This window comes from Scophthalmus maximus, chromosome 5 (assembly GCF_022379125.1).
Source record: "Scophthalmus maximus strain ysfricsl-2021 chromosome 5, ASM2237912v1, whole genome shotgun sequence".
Lineage (NCBI taxonomy): Eukaryota > Metazoa > Chordata > Actinopteri > Pleuronectiformes > Scophthalmidae > Scophthalmus > Scophthalmus maximus.
In genome coordinates this window covers 22,104,543-22,127,943 of record NC_061519.1, presented here as the reverse complement: position 1 = coordinate 22,127,943, position 23,401 = coordinate 22,104,543, and the positions used below count along the sequence as shown (strand labels likewise).

Genomic DNA, 23,401 nt, shown 5'->3' with positions numbered 1-23,401 from the left:
TCAATATTGTTTCACCGCGCACGCATTCGTTTCCTTGCCTCGAGTGGTGAGTTAATAGTTCATGTTTTGTTTTTTTGTTTTTTGGGGCTTTGTCCGTCAGTTCCTGCGTTTATACACGCTGGCTCTGATGATCCGAACTGAGAGGGCTTTTTTATTCTAGTGTCATGTTTCTCAATAAACGGCCATCAGGGGAACAGAGTCAGGCATCCAGAGTAGCAGCCTCTGTGAATATTAAACACAGAAGGTGATAGAAACTGTCACTCACGCGTGTGCTCCTGAATCAAGTCGATATTATAAAAAAAGGGTCAAATGCAAGTCACAGCGCTCTGAACCCAGCAGACAGCGACGGCGAAATAATATTGCATCGATTTCAACTTTTTCGTTTCCTCATTCGGTCCGTCTTACCTTGTTGGTTTTATGCTCAGCTAAGGTTCAACCTGTCTCCCAAACCTGATGCCGTCTGCACTTTTTTCAAAATTCAACAGTTGTTAATAAAGAGGTTTTTTTATATTCAATCTCCTCTCAGTGGTACAGAAAAAACCATAATAATATAAATTATGACTCTATATATATATATATGACTACAATTTTCTGAACATTCGCTAAAAGTATATTGTATTTGAGCAATGTTCAGAACTCAGTACAAGAAATTACTTTTTTTCGGATATAGCCACCATATTAAATCTGACGCTGCTGTGGAGCCAGTACTCTAACACTCTCCACTACATGTGGATTGACATTGTGTAGACCTCAAATTAAAATGACTTTTAGTCTCCGACATCAGCACAATTGCTTTATATTATTAGTCTTAGTCTCCATAATTTCGTTCCTCATTGTATAGTTAATGTAGATGATTTCATGCAAATGCTTGGATGTTGGGAACAGCTGCCTGCGGCCGTCTCGGTTCTTGTGAGTCATACGAAACCAAAGATTAGACAACACTCGCACCAGAAAAATAGAAATCTCTGTACAATGGGAGACAATTGACAATCTAATATAAAAGCTCTGCAGATTGATTTCCCTTCTCTTGTCACTTGTAGGCCACAGTCGTTGTGTTTCACCCTTATTTATTTTAGAAACAACACACCACCTTTCAAAAATTACCATCGTAACACATCATCACGGTGTTTCATCAAAACATGTCACATTATCATTAGCTATTGTGAGATTTATATTCATTTATTTCAAATTTAATTTGAGCATTAACCTCTTGTGATGCGTACTCTTGTATCCAGTATGATCCTCTTTGTATTATAATGCATTTGCATCACATTGACACAAACACAAGTGCACGCACACACACACGCACACACGCCTGATATATTCCCCTCCTTTGATTCGATAATAATAACACGCGGGCCTGTACTCCTGCAGGTAAAGAGCAGGGTCTGCCTTATAGCTCTGCAGGCCAACGAGTCAACGACTCCCCAGGCCCTGACTGGATATGGATGGATGGGCCTGCTGCATGTTGGGGGGTTGGGGGGATTCTAATACCTACACTCAATGAGCTGGCTAATGGGAGTCCTTTCACCCTGACCCCTTTTCCTCACACATTTGCACACCAAGCCCTCTTGGCTCGACTCACTGTCGGCCCCGTAGCTTCATGGCCCTAAGCTTTCTCCTCATGTTTTAAGAGACCCAGGCCCGTTTTGTCTAAGCTGCTAAGCTGTGTTTTTCAAGGTTGCGGTTGATCGGTCTGCTCTCAGCTGTCAACGCCACCGTTGATTCTGCATGCACGACATCTGCATCGATATATTTTGGAACCTGTTCTGCAGGGGAAGGTTGACTGAGCAGGCGCGCTCCGACTCAGGTACGCCCCGCTGAGCACTCACGGTGTCGGGGCATGTTCAGGAGGTAGGAGCGCATACTTAGTATTTTATTATTTGTTACAGAAAAAAACCAATCCCATTTAAATCTGGGGAGAGCAAGACTCTCCTTCCCTGTTGAAATTGTGATGTAAGAACCAAGGCGCTGATCGAAACCAACTTCAGAAAATTGCCACAAAGGGACCAATATCATGTTGGCCTGTCCCATAGGTCGTAGAATCAGATGAGTTTTTATTGTAAGCATGATGATATGTGGATCTCTCTAGAGGTGCAACAGTTAATCGATTAATCGATTAGTAATCGATTACTGAATTAATCTCCAACTTTTTTGATAATTGATTAATCGGTTCAAGTAGTTTTTATGAAGAAAAAAAAGTTCACCTTCTCAAATGTGAATATTTTCTATTTTCAGGTTTTGGGAATCACGTTCGCCATTTTTCACCAATTTATGACATTTTTATGGACCATACAACTAATCGATTAATCTAGAAAATAATCAACAGATTAATTTGATTATGAAAAGAATCGTAAGTTGCGGCCTCAGATCTCTCAGATAAATAGATAATAAAAAGAACTGTACCAAATCTCAAACAAGTTTTGGTCAAACGTCATGTTTCTCTCGCCTCTTTGCTACTTTTATTTTTATCAGCATTAACAAAAGTGCCGCATCTTGTCCCTGTCTTTTTTTTTCCGATGCTAGCACTTAGCAGGTCATGCCACGAGGCCGATAATTGTGAACACCCGTCACTTCTGCAAGCCACTACATAATCAAAGTTGAGGCCGCCGACGTTGACTCACCGACCGTATTATTCATTATCTGTGACTGAGGGAATAAGTAAAGGCTGTCACCGGAGCCCAGTCAGTGAGGGTTTAATTAACAGAACCTGCCACGTATGACTACATCCACTGCCTTTCTCAGAACTCATAAAAGCCACCCTATCTGTCGCAATTACACTAAACGTGTCACAATAAAGCTCTGCTGATGATTCATTTGAGTTGTGGAGAGGATCAATTCATTCATTTATTTGCAAACTGCCGCGCTGCTTCCCTTTGTAAACCCATTCCATTAATCGTCACGCTTTCCCGATTTTTTGGTGCCGTCCTTGTTCTTTTTCCTCCCAGACACCTGGAGGAATAACCTGTCTTATTAGCCACATCGCATTACCACAGAAATTTACCATGAGCCCCCCGAAGGTCCCCCCCCCCCCCCATCTTCGTGGCAGTTACATTAAAATGAGTTGTAAACCACAAACCGTGTACCCTGTAATACCGCGATCTCAAGGGTCTTCAATCAAACTCCTGTTAGGAGGACCACCGGGCAAGGAGCAGAGCCGTCATCTCAAAATGAGAGCCTACAGCTGTGCCACTCGCACACGGCGTAGTCAACGGAGGATGTGATTCTGTGCAGCAACGCTTGTCCCACAAGGTGACTCGGTCAGCAGAACCATGCGAAATTCAGAAGACCACCCCTCCGGTTGCAGGAATGGGTCAGAGGCCATGGCTATGTACTAACGGGCGCACCGCGGCATAAATAGTAGGCACGGGGCGTCTGGCAGGGCCGTAGATCATCCTGAAGACAGTGGAAGTATGATATCAGATAGGAGAAGGGGGAGAAGTAGAGATAAATAGTGGAGAACGGGAGATGATAAAAAGAGAGGGAGGGGGAGGTAAGAAAAAGGAAGGAATTGGGGGGGATTAGATGTCTGTTATTGATTATCTGCCTGTAGGCGAGGAAGTAAGGCCAAATGTTCTGCTCAGCCAGACAAAAAAGTGTATTATTTCAAAGGTCATGGCATGCATTACAGTCTTTTACTCCAAGTGCACTCGGATAAACGGCAGAACAGCGGCACACCGATACGGCCACTGGCACGTCGGGCCCAGTGTTATCCACAGACGCATTAGCAGTGTTTTTGTTATGACTGTGTTTTCCGCGGTGGTCCGCTGCGTGCAGGTGTGTCTGTGCACGCCGCCAACATGTCCCGGGGACTGTTTGTCGCCATAGCAACTGCCAAAACACCTGGCCGAATAGATGGCGTGCCAGAGACGAGAGACTTGACGAGACGTATTTGAAAAAAAAAAAAAAAGAAATTCAAAGCACATTGTACATTTGCATTCATCTTCTCGCTGCCTAATCCCGACTGTAGTAAATCGACCCTGATAAAAAGGCTGTTGTGTGATTGTCGACTGCGTCACTGACTGTATACACACTGCCAGGGAGTCCCGTGTTTTTCCCCCACTGAGATTTTCACCATTTTCATGTGATTACAACAGCATTACATCAATGGCCTCCTTTGCCGGGTCTTTGATGTTGCAGTGGGAGTTCTGCCATGTGGTATTTCTCTGAAGAGCAGGAGGGTCCCGCTCACATGCCCTTCGTGGCAGAACATGTGAGGGAACTCCTTGCCCTGCGATGTTTTGCGAGTCAAAAGTGACGAGGTGGTTACACGAATGCCGCTCTGCCTTCGCTGCCGGGCCCACGAGTCGCTCGCCTGAATGTCGCAGGATCCACGGGAAATGTCGACAAACCGACGGCTGTAACGGCGCCTTGTTACTGTAAAGAGAAAACGCCGACGTTACGTCCAGATCCATCAATGGATAACCGTCGCCACCGTCACCCTCGTGCTCCTCATTAATCCTTTGCGGTTAAACGTTTTCCACGCGAACTTGCTGGGTGTTCTACACGCCGTCAATAATCCAACTTCATCGAAACTGCTCTTGACCTGAAGTCACGTTAGCGTCGACTTTCTGTTTGCACCTCCGACCTGCCGCCGCCGACGCTTCTCACACACCTCCATGTCTCAGGCAGATGCAAATGTCTGGATTTGACGATGGTCTCGTCCGGAGGACAGAGGCGGGGCCGCGCGCTTTGTTTCTGCAGACGGCTCGTCTGCGTTTCACTGCCAGGTCGACTCAGGACCAGTCGAGACAGAACATTTATTGCTCTATATTTAGTTTCGCTCTCAGGTTGGATTTGCAGAAAGGTGAATAATTTAGAATGCATCAGTTGAACGTAGAGAAACACGGAGACGGTAATCTGTGCACTTCTCATGCCTAACAAATTGAACAAAACGGATTCCTCTTTCAAACAGTCAGCCATCAGTTAAGAGCTAAATGCTTCACTTCCTCACACGCAGGCAAATTGAAATACCAAAATGACCCACATATTCTCTAGAGCTGCATAAACCCTGTTTTTTTTTTCTCCCCCCAATAAAGACCCTGCACTGATGTATGTTTAAAAGAGTAGATTTAAGAGCAGTAATATTTCATGAGAACAGTGCCTGTGTTGATGCCACTGTGGTCCCTTGGTTTTGCACTATCGAAGGAGATATCACCTTTAATTGTTGTCATCCATCACTTGGCAAATGGCACACGTGGAGATCATAAGGCCCTTTTATATCTCGCTTGAAATGAGATCAGCTCATTATATATATGTATACGCTAAATAACTTAGGAGAGTCTCACTGTACCACCTTAATTTTTGATGGCCGCACGTTGATGACAAATTAGATTAACTATTGATACGGAATGACACCAGGCGCTGTGGGTGGGCAGCTTTACAAGCGGGGTTTTTCTCATGAATATTCCTCGACTTACTGTTTCGCCTCCCCAGTATGTTCCACGCATGTGCGTTCCCTCCGAGGGGTGCGTTTCCTCGGCGGAACCCTCACTTTAAATATTCATGGCAGGACATATCATTCAGCACTTTATGCACTTGAGCGTTATAAGGAGGAGGAAGACACCTCGGCACACTGAAATGGAAATGAGGCCGGCGTACATATATATATATATTTTCTTTCTCATCCAGAAGTGCTGTATCTCGTGGCACAATGTCAGGGCTCCCCTGTTATGAAGCAGACGGGGAGTCTGGAGTGTTTTCCCCGATTGAGATGAGTATGTTTGGGCTGAGGGGCGCTGGCTGATGTTAGCGCGGGATTGAGCTCCAGCAGCCTCCCTGTGGGACAGTGGGACAGGGATGGGTCTCTTTCAGCAGGGCTCTGATTAGACCCATCACCCTAGCTGCCACGCTCCACTCACACTGGTAATTGGAGCTGGCAGGAGGTTGGCATGCACCCCCCCCCCCCCCCCCCCCCCCTTCTCTCATCTAAATCTCACCTCACCTGCCTGTGGCTGTTCCAGCAGAGACACAACTCCCCGACACAATAGATTTTGATACTGTATCATGTTTTTCTTAATTTCACTAATTACCACATGACCATCGCCTCTTCTGTCTACAAATGAGGCTGCCATTGTTCCCCCCGTGACGTTTGTGTATAGCCGAGGCCCCCACTGCTACCCTAATTGACGAGTACGATTCAGAAAACCACATTAAGACTTCCCCCTTCTGCCCCCATCTTCTCTGCCGTGCTGCCATAACCTCTGGAAAAAAACAAGTTCATCTGCTAAGCTGCTCATATTGCGGCTTGACTGTGCGTGATAGAGCGGCTGTCGGGAGAACAATGGCCCCTATTTACTTTCCAGATCATGGAGGAACCAGTTCGTGCGTACCTGTCTTCACCTCTGAGGCGTTCCTGGCACTGCCTGTGGCCATACTCATTTGCAAATCCGAGGCGTGTCCACTACTTTTTGAGCCAACAGTCGAGTGCACGATATTAGATCCGTGGGGGTAAAGTGGTTTGCGTGCAGCATGCACAGTTTCAGATTGTAAAGTCTGTACACATACAAAACAAACCACCGTTTTGATAGTTGAGTTGCACAATCACCTCCTTACATGTTACACAAGAATTTGGGATTTTTTCCGTTGTTGTTGTTGTTGTTCTCCCCCTTGTAGCAGGGTTCAACTTTGCGATGGGGCGCCTACATGACCTCATCTTAGGATTTTCGCCTTATTCGTATTTTCTTGTCCCGACTAGACGCCGGAGTGGTGCTCTTTTTTCCCTTCTTCTTCTTTTTGATGAATTACACTCCAGCACAAGAGGGCCTTCTTTTTAATATAAAAATGCCCCCTATCTTGACAAACATCAACCTGCATTGCCTGCACCATTACATTGGATTCTCTCCAAATTTTCCTCACGCCTTTTCCCTTGCTCTTCAAATTAAAGAGGACTGAACAAAGGCATATCTTTGTCTTCCCGGGATGACAAGTTGGCAGACAAGGCCGGCCACAGAAGCGTGAGTAGTAGGAACAGACAGACCGTGCTCAAATCCTGCACAGTAGTTCGACAAGATCTTTGATAAATGCACAGAAAGAACTTTCAATTATCCGTTGTGTGCCAAAAGCCAAGGGTAACTTTAGAAAAGCTATGTTCAATGAGACATGGATGGTTTTACAACTACGGGAGTATTGAGCACCATGTTAGCAATTTAACCAAATTGTGATAATTAACTGTTGGACCTTTTGCCAAAGATTTTCAAAAGTTCTCAAAAGCAAAAGGTTAATTTCTTAAACACTCCCTCATTATGTTTTTTTTCCCCCTGTAATTTCAATGTAAGTCAAACATTAGTGAGTTTAATATTAAACCAAGGCTCTGCAGGCAGGTTGCTACAAAATGTGTGGGGCCAACATGTCACTGAGTTAGTCATCATCAGTCTTTGTGCTGGCCCTCGAGAGCACAAAGGCGTACTGGGACACAGACAGAAATCCAGCTCGGTAGTTAATATTTGCCCTTTTTTCCTCAGGGCTTTTTTTCTGTCCAGCTCAAACAGACATTTATGAACTCTGCTTCCACTGCCATTTCTTGTAAGTGCTGCGTGACGTTTTTGTTATTTAAATGATTCAGTTAAAATTTGCATCATTTCCATACCAACGAAACCAATTCCGTTTGCTTCAGAAACAGAACTAATTTTCTGTATTATTCTTGGTTGCACTTCCTCAAGAGTGACAACTTATTGTACAAACTGAGGAAATAACACGCATGTTTACTTTACATGCAGCTCAGCTTGACATTCACTCAATATTATCCCTGTGTAAGAAATGACACACCGGCTGACGTCATGGGGAACTTTCCACTAATCAGACATACCGTGAAAGAAACGTCCACCAGTCGTAATAACAGTTCACCTGCAGTGCAAACACTGAGCAGGGGACAGATTCAAATATATAAGCTGTGCAGCAGCTGGTTGCCTTTTAAATTATTCCCTGTTTCCTGCGATGACAGAGCTGCTGACTCGTGTAATAACTCCTTTGGGGTCTTTTGCCCTTTTTTTTTTTACCAATGGCTTGCATTTTTCACAGCTCAGGAGCATTTGCCAATAATCTTAATCATAAATATTCTATAGGCGCCAACACGAGGGGCCTGGTGCGAGTTATCCTGATGTTTCCATTTTTTTTTTTCAGGCGCATACTTACACTGCTGCATAAACACTTGCCCCCCCTCCTCCCCCCCCCAGTAAGGCAAGACACCTTTCTGTAACCAGTTGTATGTTACACACCTTAAAGATGCCGTAGATATATTCTGGAGGAAATCGAATTCTTATAAAATTGACCTTATACAATGGTACGACACACTTCCCAGGCCCCCCTCCTCTCTGCGGTCCCTAAGGTAACTGGCTAGGTGTGATTGACAGGACCGCGTCAGGCCTCATTCAATCAATTGGTTCCCACCATATAGTTACTATATATGTGACCTACAGTGGGAGCCGCACCAGTGCGGAGACGGCCACGCATCAGATGGCGCATGAACATGGGAAATAGAGATGAAACGCAAAAGAACATTTCACATCACCATAAATATAACATTCTCAAGTCCCCTCATCTCACTGGGCTCAAAAGTCAACTTGTCTTGTGTTTAGCTGATGCTGGACAGTATTGATCATGAGGTTTTTTTAAAGCACAGTAATCATACACAATTTCGGTTACTCTCAAAATTTGAAACGGTAATACGAATTGAAGTACTAATGACTGTGAAACCGGTAACGGATGCAAATGTACAAATTGTTTTCATATCCCCACTTGATTGAAGATCAGCTCAAGGCCTCAGCTCCGTTGCGTACGCCTCTACAGTATAGTCACAATATTTCTGTCCTTCCTCATTTTGTTGACATGAGACATGCACAATGAAGGCCGCTGAACATTCAAATTCTGTACAAAGATTGCTGCCGGGCAACAAAACAGACAAACACGCTGATATCAACTATTCGTTTTTGTATTCATTCGCCTTTTTGAGTTTTTATCCAGATAATAACTCAGTGTGGAGGGGAATCTCTGCATCATTGCACAGACAAAGCATAGCACCTAATTTAGCTCTGCGGGAAGGTCCCCAAACGCAGCCGACTGTCCCTGAACACAAGCACGTGAACCCCCGCGCACACTGCGCTCCCCACCCCTGTGAGTGCACACGTGAGGAAACTGGGTCTATGTCAGCAGCCACACAGGGACCACCTGTCAGGAGATCTGGGGCCAATATGAACATACTGAATTCTAAGTGAATTATAAGTAGGTGCGACTGAGGTTTGGTTCCCCCTAGGTTTGGTATAATTCAATTGTTTCCACCCCATTGCACCTTAAAAAGGGTAACAGCAGTGGGATCTATTATTTTGCTAATCTATTGCAACCTAACTTTCCATTATTTAAATTTTTACCTATAAATAAAGACTGAATGCGAACATTTCTGCAGGTTCAACAGTTTGTGAGCGTCTATCTCCCAGTTATTTTTCTTTTTTATTCTTTTCCCTTCACCATCGTTTCCTCTCTCCTTTCCCTTCTCTTTGTCTTTGAACGTTCGAGAGAGGAAACCACAGAGGAACATAGGGCGCTACGGTTCCCATTATTCACACGATGACAAATCGTACGGTATAATTTCTTTGCGCTGTGGTTGTGTCCTTTGCGGAGGTATCCGGATTTCGGTCGGGATGTCTGAAAACAGAATAGTGTATCGTCAGACAGGAAGTGAGCCTCACCACAAAGATAAGATAATATGAGACGATCCGGGCTGGAGGCCAAACGCACAAGGGTGAAAGGAGGAGCAACTGCTCTGCTGGAGATCAGAACAGAGAACATCACACTCGTATATTCATGCCCAGTCGTATACTCCACCGTGTGCTTACATATGGATTTTTGACTCAGACAAGCCAAGTGATCCCTTGTGGTGCGTTACCAAACGCATAGCAGATATTTCACCTGATGAGATTACATACAAAGTCAATGCAGAGATTCAAGGAGACGCAAATTCGGATAACGTGAACATGCGAAGTGGAGGATATACTGTAAATGTCTGCTTAGGAAAATAATGTCAGAAGGCAAAAGTCCACAAATGTTGCTCCAGATAGGAGAGTGATCACTTGCTCGCATGGCAGTACTCATAAAAGACAATCTTGACAAAGGTGTTTGTGCTTCCTCTGACAGATTTAAAACAGCTTTATATGTCAGATTGTGAGATATGTCAGATATGTGTGTGTGTGTGTATATATATATATATATATATATATATATATATATATATATATATATTAGCTCTGTTCTCTTTCTTGACAAATGCATGTATTAACTTCACAGTCTTGTATGAACGAGCACTCCTTTGGGGTGGTTGGAGATAAAATGCCTTACTCAGGGACAACGTGGTTTTCCTCATCTCACGTGACTGTCTTCAGTTTTAATTTTGTAACATCGTAATCCCGTTCTAGACACAATATTTTCTCAACAGCCCTGAATAGCCAAATCTCCATCTTGTGTTGATGGTGTTCCTCCTTGCAGACAAACGTGTCTTTGGTCATTGTTAACCTGCAGTCAGGTGTCTCGTCATGCGGAACCAAATGCAGGAGTGCTTTTCATTAGAATACATCCACATGTGAGCAGATAAAGATAAAAGAGATTACATGTTTTAGAGCTGGCTGATAATTATCTCGTGCAAGGGCCATTGGGTTTCCTCTTTATTAAGGTTGTCCAGAGGTTGAATTAAGATTTATTGCGATATTTGGCGATAGCGATGACAGCTTTTGTGACAAATGCAACTCCATATTTCATTCGAGAGACTAAATTTGGATTGGAAAAACCATTATAATGAACATAAATAATTCATGCCATTTGTTTTAAAGACAATTATTAATGCTGTAGCATGTCCCCAACACTCGGCACACCGAAAAATTACATTACATTAGATCGGAGAGAGTTAAGACCTATACAATTGTGCGTGTGTGTACATGGTTTGCTGACCTTGGTTGAAAAGGTCTGACTGATAGTTCACAATGACACAACTCAGCCATGCAGAGAGAGACGGGTGTTGAGTGGTGACAGTTTGTCAAGCTTGTCTTAAGGCATGGATGCCCAAAGGCAGATTGCAACTATCCGTTGTGTTCGTCTGAACCTGAGACTCCCCATGAGCTTGTTATGATAATCAATCAGAGACAGGTTTTTGTTTCCCCCGTCCAAATATGAAATCCAACTTTTTTGGTGTGTGTGTGTGTGTGTGTGTGTTTGTGTGTGTGTGTGTGTGTGTGTGTGTGTGTGTGTGTGTGTGTGTGTGTGTGTGTGTGTGTGTGTGTGTGTGTGTGTGTGTGTGTGTGTGTGTGTGTGTGTGTGTGTGTGTGTGTGTGTGTGTGTGTGTGTGTGTGTGTGTGTGTGTGTGTGTGTGAGAGAGAGAGAGATATATATGATTCACGCTCGGCCTGCAGCACCTGAGATGTGTTTGCTCTCTCCCGTCCTCGTCTCTGTCCTTGCCGAATCAACAGCTTTGCCCCTAAACCCCCGTCTCGCAGCAACTGAGAGCCTCTTCTGTCAGAATCTTTGAGCAAACATTGTTTTTCTCCTCTTCTTGTTTATTTTTATTTTTTTCTTGCTCAATGTGACCATACTAAACATCTACCTTTGCAATTCTTTTGTCTTTCAGAGACCCAGATCCCTCATGGCTTCCCCACCATCGACATGGGTCCCCAGCTGAAGGTGGTCGAGCGGACCAGGACCGCCACCATGCTGTGCGCTGCCAGCGGAAACCCGGACCCAGAAATCTCCTGGTTCAAGGACATGCTGCCTGTGGACATCAGCAGCAGCAACGGGCGCATCAAACAGCTTCGCTCAGGTACAGATTAATTTGATCTGATTCAATTTATCTTGAGATGTTACTCGACATGACATATGGAACATGTAAATTACAACAAAGGCATGTTGAAGGGTAAGGACGACATTAAACGCCGACAGACGTACTGTAATTCGTCGTTCGACATGAGAGTGATGTGAAAACACAAAAGGCCTTTGTTGTCATGTATGACACCATCTATTCTCTTTCATCTCGAGCGCACATGAAAGTTTTATCCAGCTTGTCATTGTCGCCCTGATTATTTGGCTGAGTTCTTAGAGGATCCTGTTTCTCACAACAGCCGCAGACACTGTTCAAAGTAGCGTTCAGAGTTGCCCCTGCAATCTGTGACAGTGATCCATGGGCTTGTAACCTTTCAAAGTACAGGAAAAGAGAGTTTTTTTCCACCATATTAAATATTCGGTAATCCCCTCTTTACCATACAGCTGGGTCACAATGAGGCCAGCCGATGATGCATTAGCTTGGATTCAACCTTGAAACAGAACACACAAAAAAAAAGGAAAAAAAGAGAAAGAAATCAATGAGGTACTCTTTGTTCACTGTATCAGTGCACTTGATAAATAAACAGTGCTCGCCTGACCTGGATCAGATTGAAAGATTAGTGGCTTTTGACCAGGTTGGGTCTTGTCACTCCTTAATAAATCTACCTCACTTAGAGAGTGTCAGGCCAGGCTGCAGGTCTGAGGCCCCAACAATTAAAGACGAGAGCTGCTCCAGAAAAAGCCCCGGCACTAAAGCTGCCCGCTGGAGGCTGAATACAGGTCACTGGTGCACGCTCACTTTGGACGCCCCATGTTCTTGCGATATTAAATATTGTGGTTTTACTACAATAATAACTCAAATTAGTCACAGATTCATCACAAATTAGATACTAACAGAACGACTAATTGTTTTCATCACGTTTTTATAGCAATGATAAAATTATGCCTAACACTGTTTTTTTTCTGTCTTTTTTTTTTTTCTTTCACTTCTAGCAACAAACTTTTAATTACTTTTCCTCCCTGGCATATATAGTGCGAGTGTCTGAAAATGTGCTGATATGTAATGCCCTCGAACGAACAATTCTTTTTTATCAGCCACCCTTCTCTTGACATCTGCTGCCATATCAGGATTTACATTACTGCGTATGACCTGAAATTAGGCCAATTTTCTAAGGGCAGGGGGAAAAAAAGAGAAAAAGTGCATTAATTTCGCTGCCACAGGAAAAGAAGCCAGAGCCAGAGCCAGTTCCTCTCATTGCATCACACTCGCTGGATATTTAGTGAGCATGCACGCAGACACATTAGTCTCCGCGTCCGCACCATCCAAATCACTCAATCTGTAGAGACCGCAACTTTTCAATTTAATACCTCTGACCTGAATACTTTTCTGCTGTGCGTCGCGCTAATTACTGTGTATGACTTTCATTCATTTCTCTTGCCCATTTCACTAACTGCTATTTGCATAAATGCAGTCTGTACAAAGAGTGTGGGGGGGGGAGGGCATCTTAAATTAGAAAGGCTGATTTAAAAAAAACTGCTTAAATTGCATACTACTCCAGTGCAGCTGCGAAGTAAGGACAAATGTGGATCTAGCTGCGGTGGCGACATTACATTTCAAAGCGTTGGCCCTTCAGAAGAGCTCTTTCTCAAAATCTGTGTTGTTTTCGGTCATTTACAGACATTATGTGCAGTTCAAGATGTGTACGTCCTTCATAGCCTTGATCAATGAACACCGAACTTTTTGTCACATTGCATTTAAGTGGCCTCTACACTCTTATCACATTTGAGAAGCCATGTTTTTCTCTCCCACTGTTGTAAGTGGATTACTAACTAATCTCTCAACCCTGTTTGCATCGAAATTACTCCCACCTAGGTGGTACACCAATTAGAGGTAAGGATGATGAATAAAGTGTGTTGCGAAATATCACGTCCAGACCATTCACCTCACATCCACATCAGACCCCTGCATCACCCCCCCAGTGCCACCTTACCAGGTTCATCGGCGCTGTTTAGCGCCAACCCACCCTCCACTTCCCCCGTCGGTCCTCTCCCCAACATGTCCTGTCTTATCATGTCCTGTCTGCTGTCTGCTCCTTAACAAACAAATGATCACCAACCCTGATGCCAGGTGAATGGAAGTGCAAAAAGACAGTCCAAGGTGCTATCTTGTAAATAAACCTCTTAAGGTTAGAAATGAATTTGGTTTTTTTTAGCAAAACACATACACACACGTTGACATAAAAAAATTAATATATCTTCCAGCAACAGCCTCTCTTCTGGCGTTTTTAGTGGAATGGGGCAAGGAGCTGCATTTTAAACTAAAGGCCACCGTCGCCACAAGAGGATCTACCTGCCTCCTCTTCGCAGCCTCGACGTGAATTGAAATGGCTGCATTTGCATACAGCCGACGCAGCATTGCCCCCCGGCATGGGAACAGGATGCCTGGTCGAGATTGTTAAGGTGGAAGGTTCCCTTTTTATGGAAATCATATGCTTTCCTCCCGAGTCAAAGCATCATTTCCAATCAACAACAGAGAGGTAAAGAAGTGGACGTCCGGGGCGAGCTGCATACATTTGGAACTGCCAGCTGTCCGTCTCGGTGTTTGTGTCCACATGGCCCACAATACAGCCCATATCCAAGTAGATGTTTAACTCTTTATGAGTTGTGGTTGCCTTATCTGCCCTGTAAAACAGTGACACGACCTCGTAGAAGATCCACCGGCGTACGAGTAGTTGTAAGTAATTCAGGGAGTTTAGTGTTGCAACTCTGGCAAACTGTCACACCGGTAACCTTCTACATTCCCGCAGTACGCACTGCGCCCCCCCAGGGGAGGGCGTATAGATTGACAGATTCGTGACGCCAACATTAGTATGCAGTTGCATGTGGGTGCTGAATCAGGCAGCGATGAGCTCAGCAAGCAGAGCAAACACCTCGGAGGGATGTGTTGTCATGAGATCCGAGGTGGTACTATCACATGTCACTGCCCCGCCTCTGTTTTTGGCTTCTCTTTTTTTCGCTCTCGTCTTGATCCGAGTCCCCCACGGTTGGTGGTGAACCTGTTTGTTGCCTTCATCTCATACTGCATGATGTGGAAAAAAAAAAAAAAAGTATCCTGACATCATCTTACGCCGAGTATTTTTGTCATTTTCAAACTGCATGGTGGCTTGCTGCCTAGTACCATGCTGTTTTGGAGACATGATAACTGTTATCACCCACTTGTGTATATTCTTACTGCTTTCTACTTTTAGCGAAATGGTTTTGTTTTAAAACATGCATTTTTAAAAATACAGGTAAGTTTGCTGTTGTTGGTCTTTTCTTCTTTCTTTTTTTTCAATTTGTCAAATTATAAATGGCCTCGTCTGTCGGCCATTTGCAAATCAGTAGCGATGATTAGGTGGCGGTTATGGACGCGATGTGTCAAAACGACCACACCGAGACAGGTGTCCTGGGCTTTCATGGTTTGTTAGAAACAACATGTTAGCCTTCTGCCTGATGACTACTGCTACTCGGGGTTGTGAATACTAATCCAAGCCATCTGGCCGTGGAGCGGCCCCCTTGAGGGGCGTCAGTGAGACACGGTCAGGTAGTTGGTAATGAACAAACACTGTTACGGCCTCGCTGCTAAATGTGTACCCCAACAAAGGTTGGAGAAATAGACACCTGCACCGCCAGCGAAGGGGAGCAACATCTCAGGCCGTCAAGCAAATATTGACTGAGTAGAACAGTCCAGGCATACGTTGTATTTGTATTGCACTTAAATATGGTCACAGTTTTACAAACATTATGCTCAGTGCAAAACGGCGTAAAAAACATTTTTGCACATTTGTTGATGTCAAGCCGCAGCGGTTTGATCTGAAGATATCACGTCAATTTGCTGCTGCTTTTGTCGTCGCAGCAAACTGTAGCTGCAGCATCAGCTTAGCCGGCCTCTAACATCTGGCCGAGCTAGATAACCCTCCGTGAAACACTTTGGTTTGTCAATTAATTCCATAAGCAGGAAGCCTAATAAGACTGTGATTGTTGTGACATGTTATTCTAGTGATTAATTGACCCCTCAGTCACGGTCTTTTCTCTCCTTAACACGACGGGGCAAATATTCTGTTAGCAGTCGCCTTAAACTTGCCACATCAGCTAAATGCTGGTGTCGCCGTAAGCAAATTCTTTGTGTGACTTTTTTGACCCGACCGCGTCCGTGTCTGCGACTTTTAATTACGCATGGACTGGGTTACACTAAGTGAGTGCAGGCTCTCTAGCGAGTCACTGTACAGATATTTCATGCAAAGTTACATCTCATATCCCACAAATGTCAAGGCGGCTAAATTTGTTAATCCTCTACCGCAGGAGCTCTGCAAATTGAGAACAGCGAGGAGTCTGACCAGGGGAAATACGAATGTGTTGCCATGAACAGCGCTGGGACTCGTTACTCCGCTCCTGCCAATCTCTACGTACGAGGTAAAGTCCAACGTCTCTCTCTCTCTCTCTCTCTCTCTCTCTCTCTCTCACTTCTTTAATTAATCTAACATTTCTGGTGTTCTAGCATTTGCCGACCACAAAAGAACAGTGCGATCCTTTGAAATGTCATTGTCTTTTTAATTCCATATGTGTCTGCTCTCCCTTGAACCACCCTGAACCACCAATGGTACAACCATTCTGCTGATTTGTTGTTTTCTTTAGTTATTTTGGATGATTAAAGCTCTTCTCGGGAATGTGCGGCAAGTGTGTATGATGGACATCTTCCTCACTCTCCCGTTAGCCTTTTTGCATCTTCCGGGAACAATTGACACCTTTTACAGTTCTTATTGGTGCATAGAGGAATTCCCAGCATAGCCTCTGCCCACTTTCAACCTGAGCAGAGTTCAAATCATCCAGGATAAGTGAAAAAAAAAATAACTCTAATTTTAATTGTTGTGTGTTTAAATGTCACATTCATACCACATCTTCTCTCTCGTTGTCTCGCCTTCAACCGATTCTCTCGCCGCTGTCCTCGCAATGCCACGCCTCCCTTACTAATGAACTAACCTCAACGTGCTGTTCGGCCGCAAACTTGACCAGGCGCGGTCTCTCGGAAAACAGCTGCATTGAAACCGATTCCTCTGCTGGCATCAGAAGCCGTGACAGGCCTAGTTTCTTTTTTCGTTTCCTTTTCTTTCTTTTTTTTCAATTTGACTGTATTGAAAGGCTCCATTAACCCCCCCTAGCAAAACCCAGAGCTCCAAAAGACATGGAGGTGCCTGGAGATTCATGGTTTGTTTTTGTTGTGGCGTCTCCGTGTGCAGACTAGTGCAGGACAAAGGCACCATTCTACACATCCTGGAAAGTGCTGGTATAGGGGAGAGAATAGTCCAGGTCAGGCCCTGTGAATAACACCACCATGTCTGATGCACATGAAACAGAATAGCTGCTCCAGTTGTTAGTGTGTGGGTGGAGGACGGGAGTGATACATTGTCAGGGTGAGGACGAATCATATTGGATATCACTCCATGAATATACAATAGTGATTCATTTGTCTTTTTTCTCAATCCATAAAGATACATTTGCATCAAAAGTATTATTTTTTTAGACACATTTACTGTATGTACTGGGGGTTTTTTCCAGACAAATTTCCCTTTTTTCACTAATGCTATAATAGTTCGGCATCAGTATTTCCCTCTTGGAAAAGTATACGAGAAAGATTGTTTTTCACAACAGACAGAGCCTCCTCCTGGATCAGAGGAGCCAGAGGTAAAAAAAAAATCATCTTCAAGGACCGTCGCGGCATCAAATTTACAGATTAAACACGGGGCGCTGCAGAAGGTTTAGATCTTAAATCTTGACAGAGCGAGGTAGTCAGCCAAACAGCAAAGGCGAGGAATGGATGCAAGTCCCGTCTATTAATCAGGCCATGTCTGTCACAGGTGCAGACATGGCCTTTTTTCCCCTCAGAGGTAATTACAGTAGTTGTGCGGCGTGGCGCCAGCAGGGCCCCCGGGCCCTTCCAGTCTGTAACACCACCCAGGTAGCTGTCAACCCGTTGGCCCCGGCAACAACTTTTCCACCAGCCTCACCACACCAGTGGAGAGATAGAAATCTAGCCGACCGTAACCTTTTAAAAGTGCACTTGTCTGGAATGGAGAACAAAGACCCGAGCCATGTTTTCTCTCCCCGTCTTTGTTGCCGCTGCGAAGAGTGAAGATTCGAGACCCGGGGCTGTGTTATCACTGGGCTGCTTGATTGGGTTTAAAACATGAGGGACCCAAGACAAGTGGCCTTTGACGCGCCTCTCTTCCTTTCCTGTCTTTCTTTTATTCAAAGACACCAGAGGGAAGATTTAAGGGGCTTACAATGTCTGCTCAAACTTGTAAACATAACAAGCTTTGGAAGCAAATTAGTCACCGGACAACTGTTACATTTTACAGTGTTGATGTGGAGCAGCTGTAAAAAAAAAAAAGAAAGAAAAAAAAGTGTCTATTCCAAACTTCTAGTACAAGTGTTAAAATGATGCTTGGGCTTTTTAACAAAGAAAAAAGGACAATGTCACACTTCTCAATGCCTTGTGTTGCACAAGATATTGACGTTTAATGCTGAGACGAACAGTTTCCATTCTCCCTTTTGAGTAAAGGCTCTGAGAAACACTTGATTAAATGTTGTGCCTTCTAACAATTTCATCCTCCCTCCATTTGTAGCCTTGAAATGTCAATAAAGTAACCACTGCTTGAAGGCGACGCATAAAAAAAATGTTGCTACCGGAGAAAGAATTGTGTTATTATTCTCCATCAACAACCCTGTAACACCCGCCCACACATACTTCCCTGTCAGACTTCCTTTCAATGTGCTTTGTTACGTGTTGGTGTTTTGCATCTGCGAAATGCATTTCTGCGGGGGGGTTCCCACTCGCCGTCGCTACCTGATGCCATTCCTGTCTGCAGGTTCTCCACCATGCTGCGAGCAGCACCGTCACCACCCTTGTCTCGACATTTTAGAGCCACCGGAGAGTGATGTCCTCATATTTCTGTGTGGGAGGGGGAGTGTGAGACTGGGGGCGGAGGGGCGTCTGCTCACGGATTGTTTTCCCCCCCTCCGTCTACCTATCTATTTGTTGTCCTTCCACTTCTCATCCATAAAGAGTGTGCGCATGTTTGCACTGTAGGTGTGTTTGCTGTGCGTCGCTTTTCCGCTGACCTCTCCTCTTCGAGAGAGAAGGGCAGGATTGGCAACACAATCACAAGCGTCCTGTGATTGTGCATGAGCGCTCATTTGTCAAGCGCTTATCCCACGACGGAGGAGGGATGTCAGCTTCTGTCTGCTGGCACTCCCTCATATATCCATGTGACATGTCAATATGTCACAGAGGATGAAGTGCTGCAGCTGGGCTTTTCTTTTTTTCCAAAATATCTTCATGCTGCCCTGTGTGTGTGTGTGTGTGTGTGTGTGTGTGTGTGTGTGTGTGTGTGTGTGTGTGTGTGTGTGTGTGTGTGTGTGTGTGTGTGTGTGTGTGTGTGTGTGTGTGTGTGTGTGTGTGTGTGTGTGTGTGTGTGTGTGTGTGTGAGAGTGTGTGTGTGTGTGTGTGTGTGTGTTAGTGTGTGTGAGAGTGTGTGAGTGTATCTTGAAGTCAGGGAGGGAAATTTACAGAAATTAGGGGGGGGATTAGGTACAGGTGCATTGAGTGATATTCTGAGATATTATGTGAATTTTTCTATTTAGACAAATTACATTGTTTTGGGCTTCAACAAAATAATCCATTTTCAAATGAAAATGAATGAATAAATGAATAAATGTTTGAGTTTCCCTCCCAGGTGCTGTATGTGTGTGTTTCCTCACTGTTCTGTACCATGTCATTAACCTCCACTGGGTCTTTTGGAAAAGCACTGTTCGGTTTCACTGTGTTGTCTCTTCCTCTCCACTCTGTGTCTTCCCATTCCATCGCTCACCTCCATCAAATCACTTCCATCCACAAACAGATCAGCGTGAAGGTTGGTCATTTTCACTTTCAACCCCCTTCCCCTCAATTCTGACGCAGATTTTAGACAGGGTCAACCGCCATCCCTCCCGGCCCCCCGTGGGCGAAGACGCCGATAGCTCTAGATACCCAAAATAATTTAAGATAGCTCTCCCTTTGACCTGTGTAGAGTGAATATGTTGTTTTGTCAACTTGTTTGCATGAATCCCTGAATATTTCTCGCATGCTTTACAATGCCCGTCCCCCAGAACCATGTTGCTCTCAGCCCCTGTGCCGGGTTCCTCTGGCATTATTCGACTCCCGTCTTGTTATGTCGCTGTGTGTTTCTTCCAACCACACCCCTAGTGTCTCTGTCAACCCCAATGCACCAAAAACTGTGGCTCCTCTCACTCTCAGACGTTCCACCCCTGCTGCAGGCCCATCAGCGGTCTGTAATGGATTACTCAGGTATTCAGGTGGCAGCCGGTGTGTCAGGTATTTAGCAGCACAGGTATCAGATTCGACAAAAGCGGTTCTCAGGGGATTATGTTTTTCGTTTCACTGCCAATGACATCCTCCGCCCACAGACCGAGGGAGGTGATGGATGCACGCAGGCCCAAAGTGAAAACACAGTGGATGACGTGGTGCCGAGAGACCCATCTATCTAGATCTAATTTCATTGCAGTTACTGTGTAACAACTAGTCATTAACAAATTCATGCAAGTAATGGATTACGTGGATTTGAAGTCCTTGATCCGCGTGGTTACAACGTGTTTAGTGTTGATGAATAACGACGTTGACGCCGTCCACGGGAGGCGATGTTTGGCAGATGGTTTCTTCACTCGCACTATCTGCGAAAAACGCCGCCACGCAAAAGGGCTGACCTATAGAATATTTAAGAATGAGCTGGCAGGGTGCTGACAGGGGGATGATCAGCCATCATGGTAGCCCAGTGCTGCTGCCAGGAAGCCGGGGAGCCGGCTGCTGACTCCGTGCCAGTTTGCTCAGATATTGATTCACCGAGCAGGTTCTGCTATCCTTGGGCACTTTGTCAAGGCAGTTAAATTTATAGGTATCCAGCAAGCAGGCAGGCAGAGTGGAGACAGGGCTTATTTTGTGGTTTTGATAGAGTCCTGGAGCTCGTCTCTCCAAGCTGCTCTCAACGGGAGAGAGGCTTCGGGGGAATCGATAACAATTACCTGCCCTCTAGTCATTTTGTTCCACAGCACCTCTCCAAACTTAACCGCACGCCATGAATTATTCACAACATTAAGTGTTCAATATACACAGGCCCCATTGACGGACTGCTCTTATCACTGTTCAGTCTTCTTCACCGAGGTTTCACTGTTCCACGAGCGCATGTTGTGAAAAATAGCTGCACTTGGCGTCGTGCGAGCAGAGACACTCGTGGCCACCGACACCAGTGGAATACTGACGTCCCTCTGCTCACTCAACTGCTGTGCATTAGTCGCTCTGGAAATCAGATGTCCGCTCATTTTGTACGAGAAAATTTGGACCAAGTCCCTGCTTTATCTTCTTCCCCCAGCCTGACGCAGGCTTCTGATCCCATCCCAGATCTTTCCCCGTGCATGCTTTGCCTGAGAATGTCGTCTCCGTCCCGTTCCCAGGCTGGTAACTCTAGTCGACCCGTGCGTCCGCTGCATGTAGAAATCAGCCAAATCCCTGTGAACTTCAGAATGCTGATGTCATGGCTGATAATCCCTTAGTCTTTCTCAACCGTTAATGTGTGTGACTTTATTCCTGCATGAAACCCTCTACCCCTCAACATAGGGTTGCAACTTTGTGAGTTGTACCATCTTGTCCATTGAGTCATCTTAAAAACTTTAAATTTGAATATTTATTCAGGATTGCTGTCATCACTCTATCCTAAACTTTGCCTGACTCCTTCTTCTTCTTCTGCTCCCAGTGTTGAACAGATTTTAGCCACAAACCCTCCTAGTTTACTCATTTGACCATTAAGCCCAAATTCCAAAACATGTATCATCCAGTCTGTTTTTGTGACATACTGAGCCAAGAAGTTTGAGCCCACATGATTTTATCAATTAAAAAGAAACAAGCTCTGGGTCCATATACATCTTCTCAATTATTTTGGGGAAAAATTCAGTCGAGAGTGAACCAGGTCCCCCTTTGTGAAAGTGCAGTCCCCCCCCCCAAAAAAACAGCCATTTCCATTTCACCACATAATGAGGGGAATAACAAGCGTGGCTGTAATGACGTTCCGGTTCAAATTAGATCGGCGAAGGGTGTGGGGGTGGTGTGGTGGGGGTTTGGGGTTTGTTGGGGTAGAGGGACTCACATTTGAAAATCCATTTTCATGGAGACCGGTGCAAAAGAGCAATTACAGTTAAGGGCTTGTTTTTTTTCTTTCTCTCAGAGAGACACAGAGATGTTGTAGTGCATTTGGCGAACCAGGCAGCATGAATCCTGCAGGGATGGCTTCACGCCGTCATGTTTTGAATACATACAAGCAGCTGTAGTGGGATGGCAATAATGGCTTCTCACTTGGGAGCGTAATGTTTGGCTCGGCCTCACTCTCTACACAATCAAGGTTAAAGAAGTCAGGGCTCCTCCTCCTCACATTTTGGGCGCACACTATGGCCGTGTTCGGCATGTCATAGATTCAACAGGTCTGACGTTGATGGACGCTCACATAGCCGCGTCAAGTGAGGTTTCCTTTGCCGCGTCAGGCGGATAAGTTTGTCGCGGTTGCCGGAACAGAGCAGGAAAAAGATCTAAAGTGCAAGCGCTTCTCGTGTTTCTTTATTTAGATAGAAAACAAGTCGTATGTAAATGCCGGCTGCCTGTTTATTCTGGGCCAGCTTTTCAGTATTGCACGGCGCCTCTGCATCGGTGTTTGCCTTGTCCCTGGCGACGTCAACGGGCCCTTCTTGTCTCCATGGGAACCCCTTTTTAATGTCAGCCTATCTGCATATCAGAACTGCACAAAGAGAGGGAGAGCGAGTGAGAGAGACAGGCTGAGCAGAAGGAGCCAGGGAGAGGGAGCAGGAGGAGAAATCAAACAATGCCCATCTCCACGGGGTCCCTCAATGATGCAACTCTCGCCACCATTTGACACTCTGACAAAAGAGGGCCAGACAGTCTCCAGCAAAACTGGGCTATTTTTTTCCATTATATCCCCCTTTTGTAGGCAAGCGGATAAAACACCCCCTCAAAGTTTTCTTGTGAGTTTCCAGAGCCATTTTGTGACAGTCCCATTATTCCCATTGTGCTGGCCTACACATTCGGACAAAGGCAATCAGCCCTCCATTTTGTCAGCTTTTCTTAGTAAGCGTTTAGCCTTGAACATCATATTCACTTTGCACGTCCCGCGCGCTCACTTCCTTTCTCCTCTACATCTTCTCAGTGCGACGAGTCCCGCCAAGATTCTCAATTCCACCGACCAACCAGGAGGTGATGCCCGGCGGCAGCATCAACCTGACGTGCGTGGCGGTGGGCTCGCCGATGCCCTATGTCAAGTGGACGATGGGCGTGGTGGAGCTGACCAAGGAGGAAGAGATGCCGCTGGGACGCAACGTGCTGGAGGTCACCAACATCCGCGAGTCGGCCAACTACACCTGCGTGGCCATCTCATCCCTGGGCATGATCGAAGCCACCGCTCAGGTTACTGTCAAAGGTGAGATGCTGTGTGCCTGTGACTATATGTGACTG

General features: G+C 45.2%; 1 protein-coding gene across 18 annotated transcripts in view; it reads left to right on the top strand.

Moving 5' to 3' along the window:
- The window catches only part of ptprfb (protein tyrosine phosphatase receptor type Fb), a 162,758-nt gene that overhangs the window by 78,344 nt on the left and 61,013 nt on the right, over window positions 1–23,401 (top strand). For 10 of the 18 annotated variants that reach the window (XM_047331775.1, XM_035633167.2, XM_047331774.1 and 7 more), the window contains 4 exons: window positions 11,609–11,797; window positions 13,670–13,687; window positions 16,138–16,248; window positions 23,097–23,366. In XM_047331775.1, the coding sequence (XP_047187731.1) occupies window positions 11,609–11,797; window positions 13,670–13,687; window positions 16,138–16,248; window positions 23,097–23,366 (588 nt within the window). The remainder of the gene's footprint in view (window positions 1–11,608; window positions 11,798–13,669; window positions 13,688–16,137; window positions 16,249–23,096; window positions 23,367–23,401) is intronic. The other 8 variants (XM_047331773.1, XM_047331776.1, XM_047331772.1 and 5 more) reach the window with 1 other exon arrangement.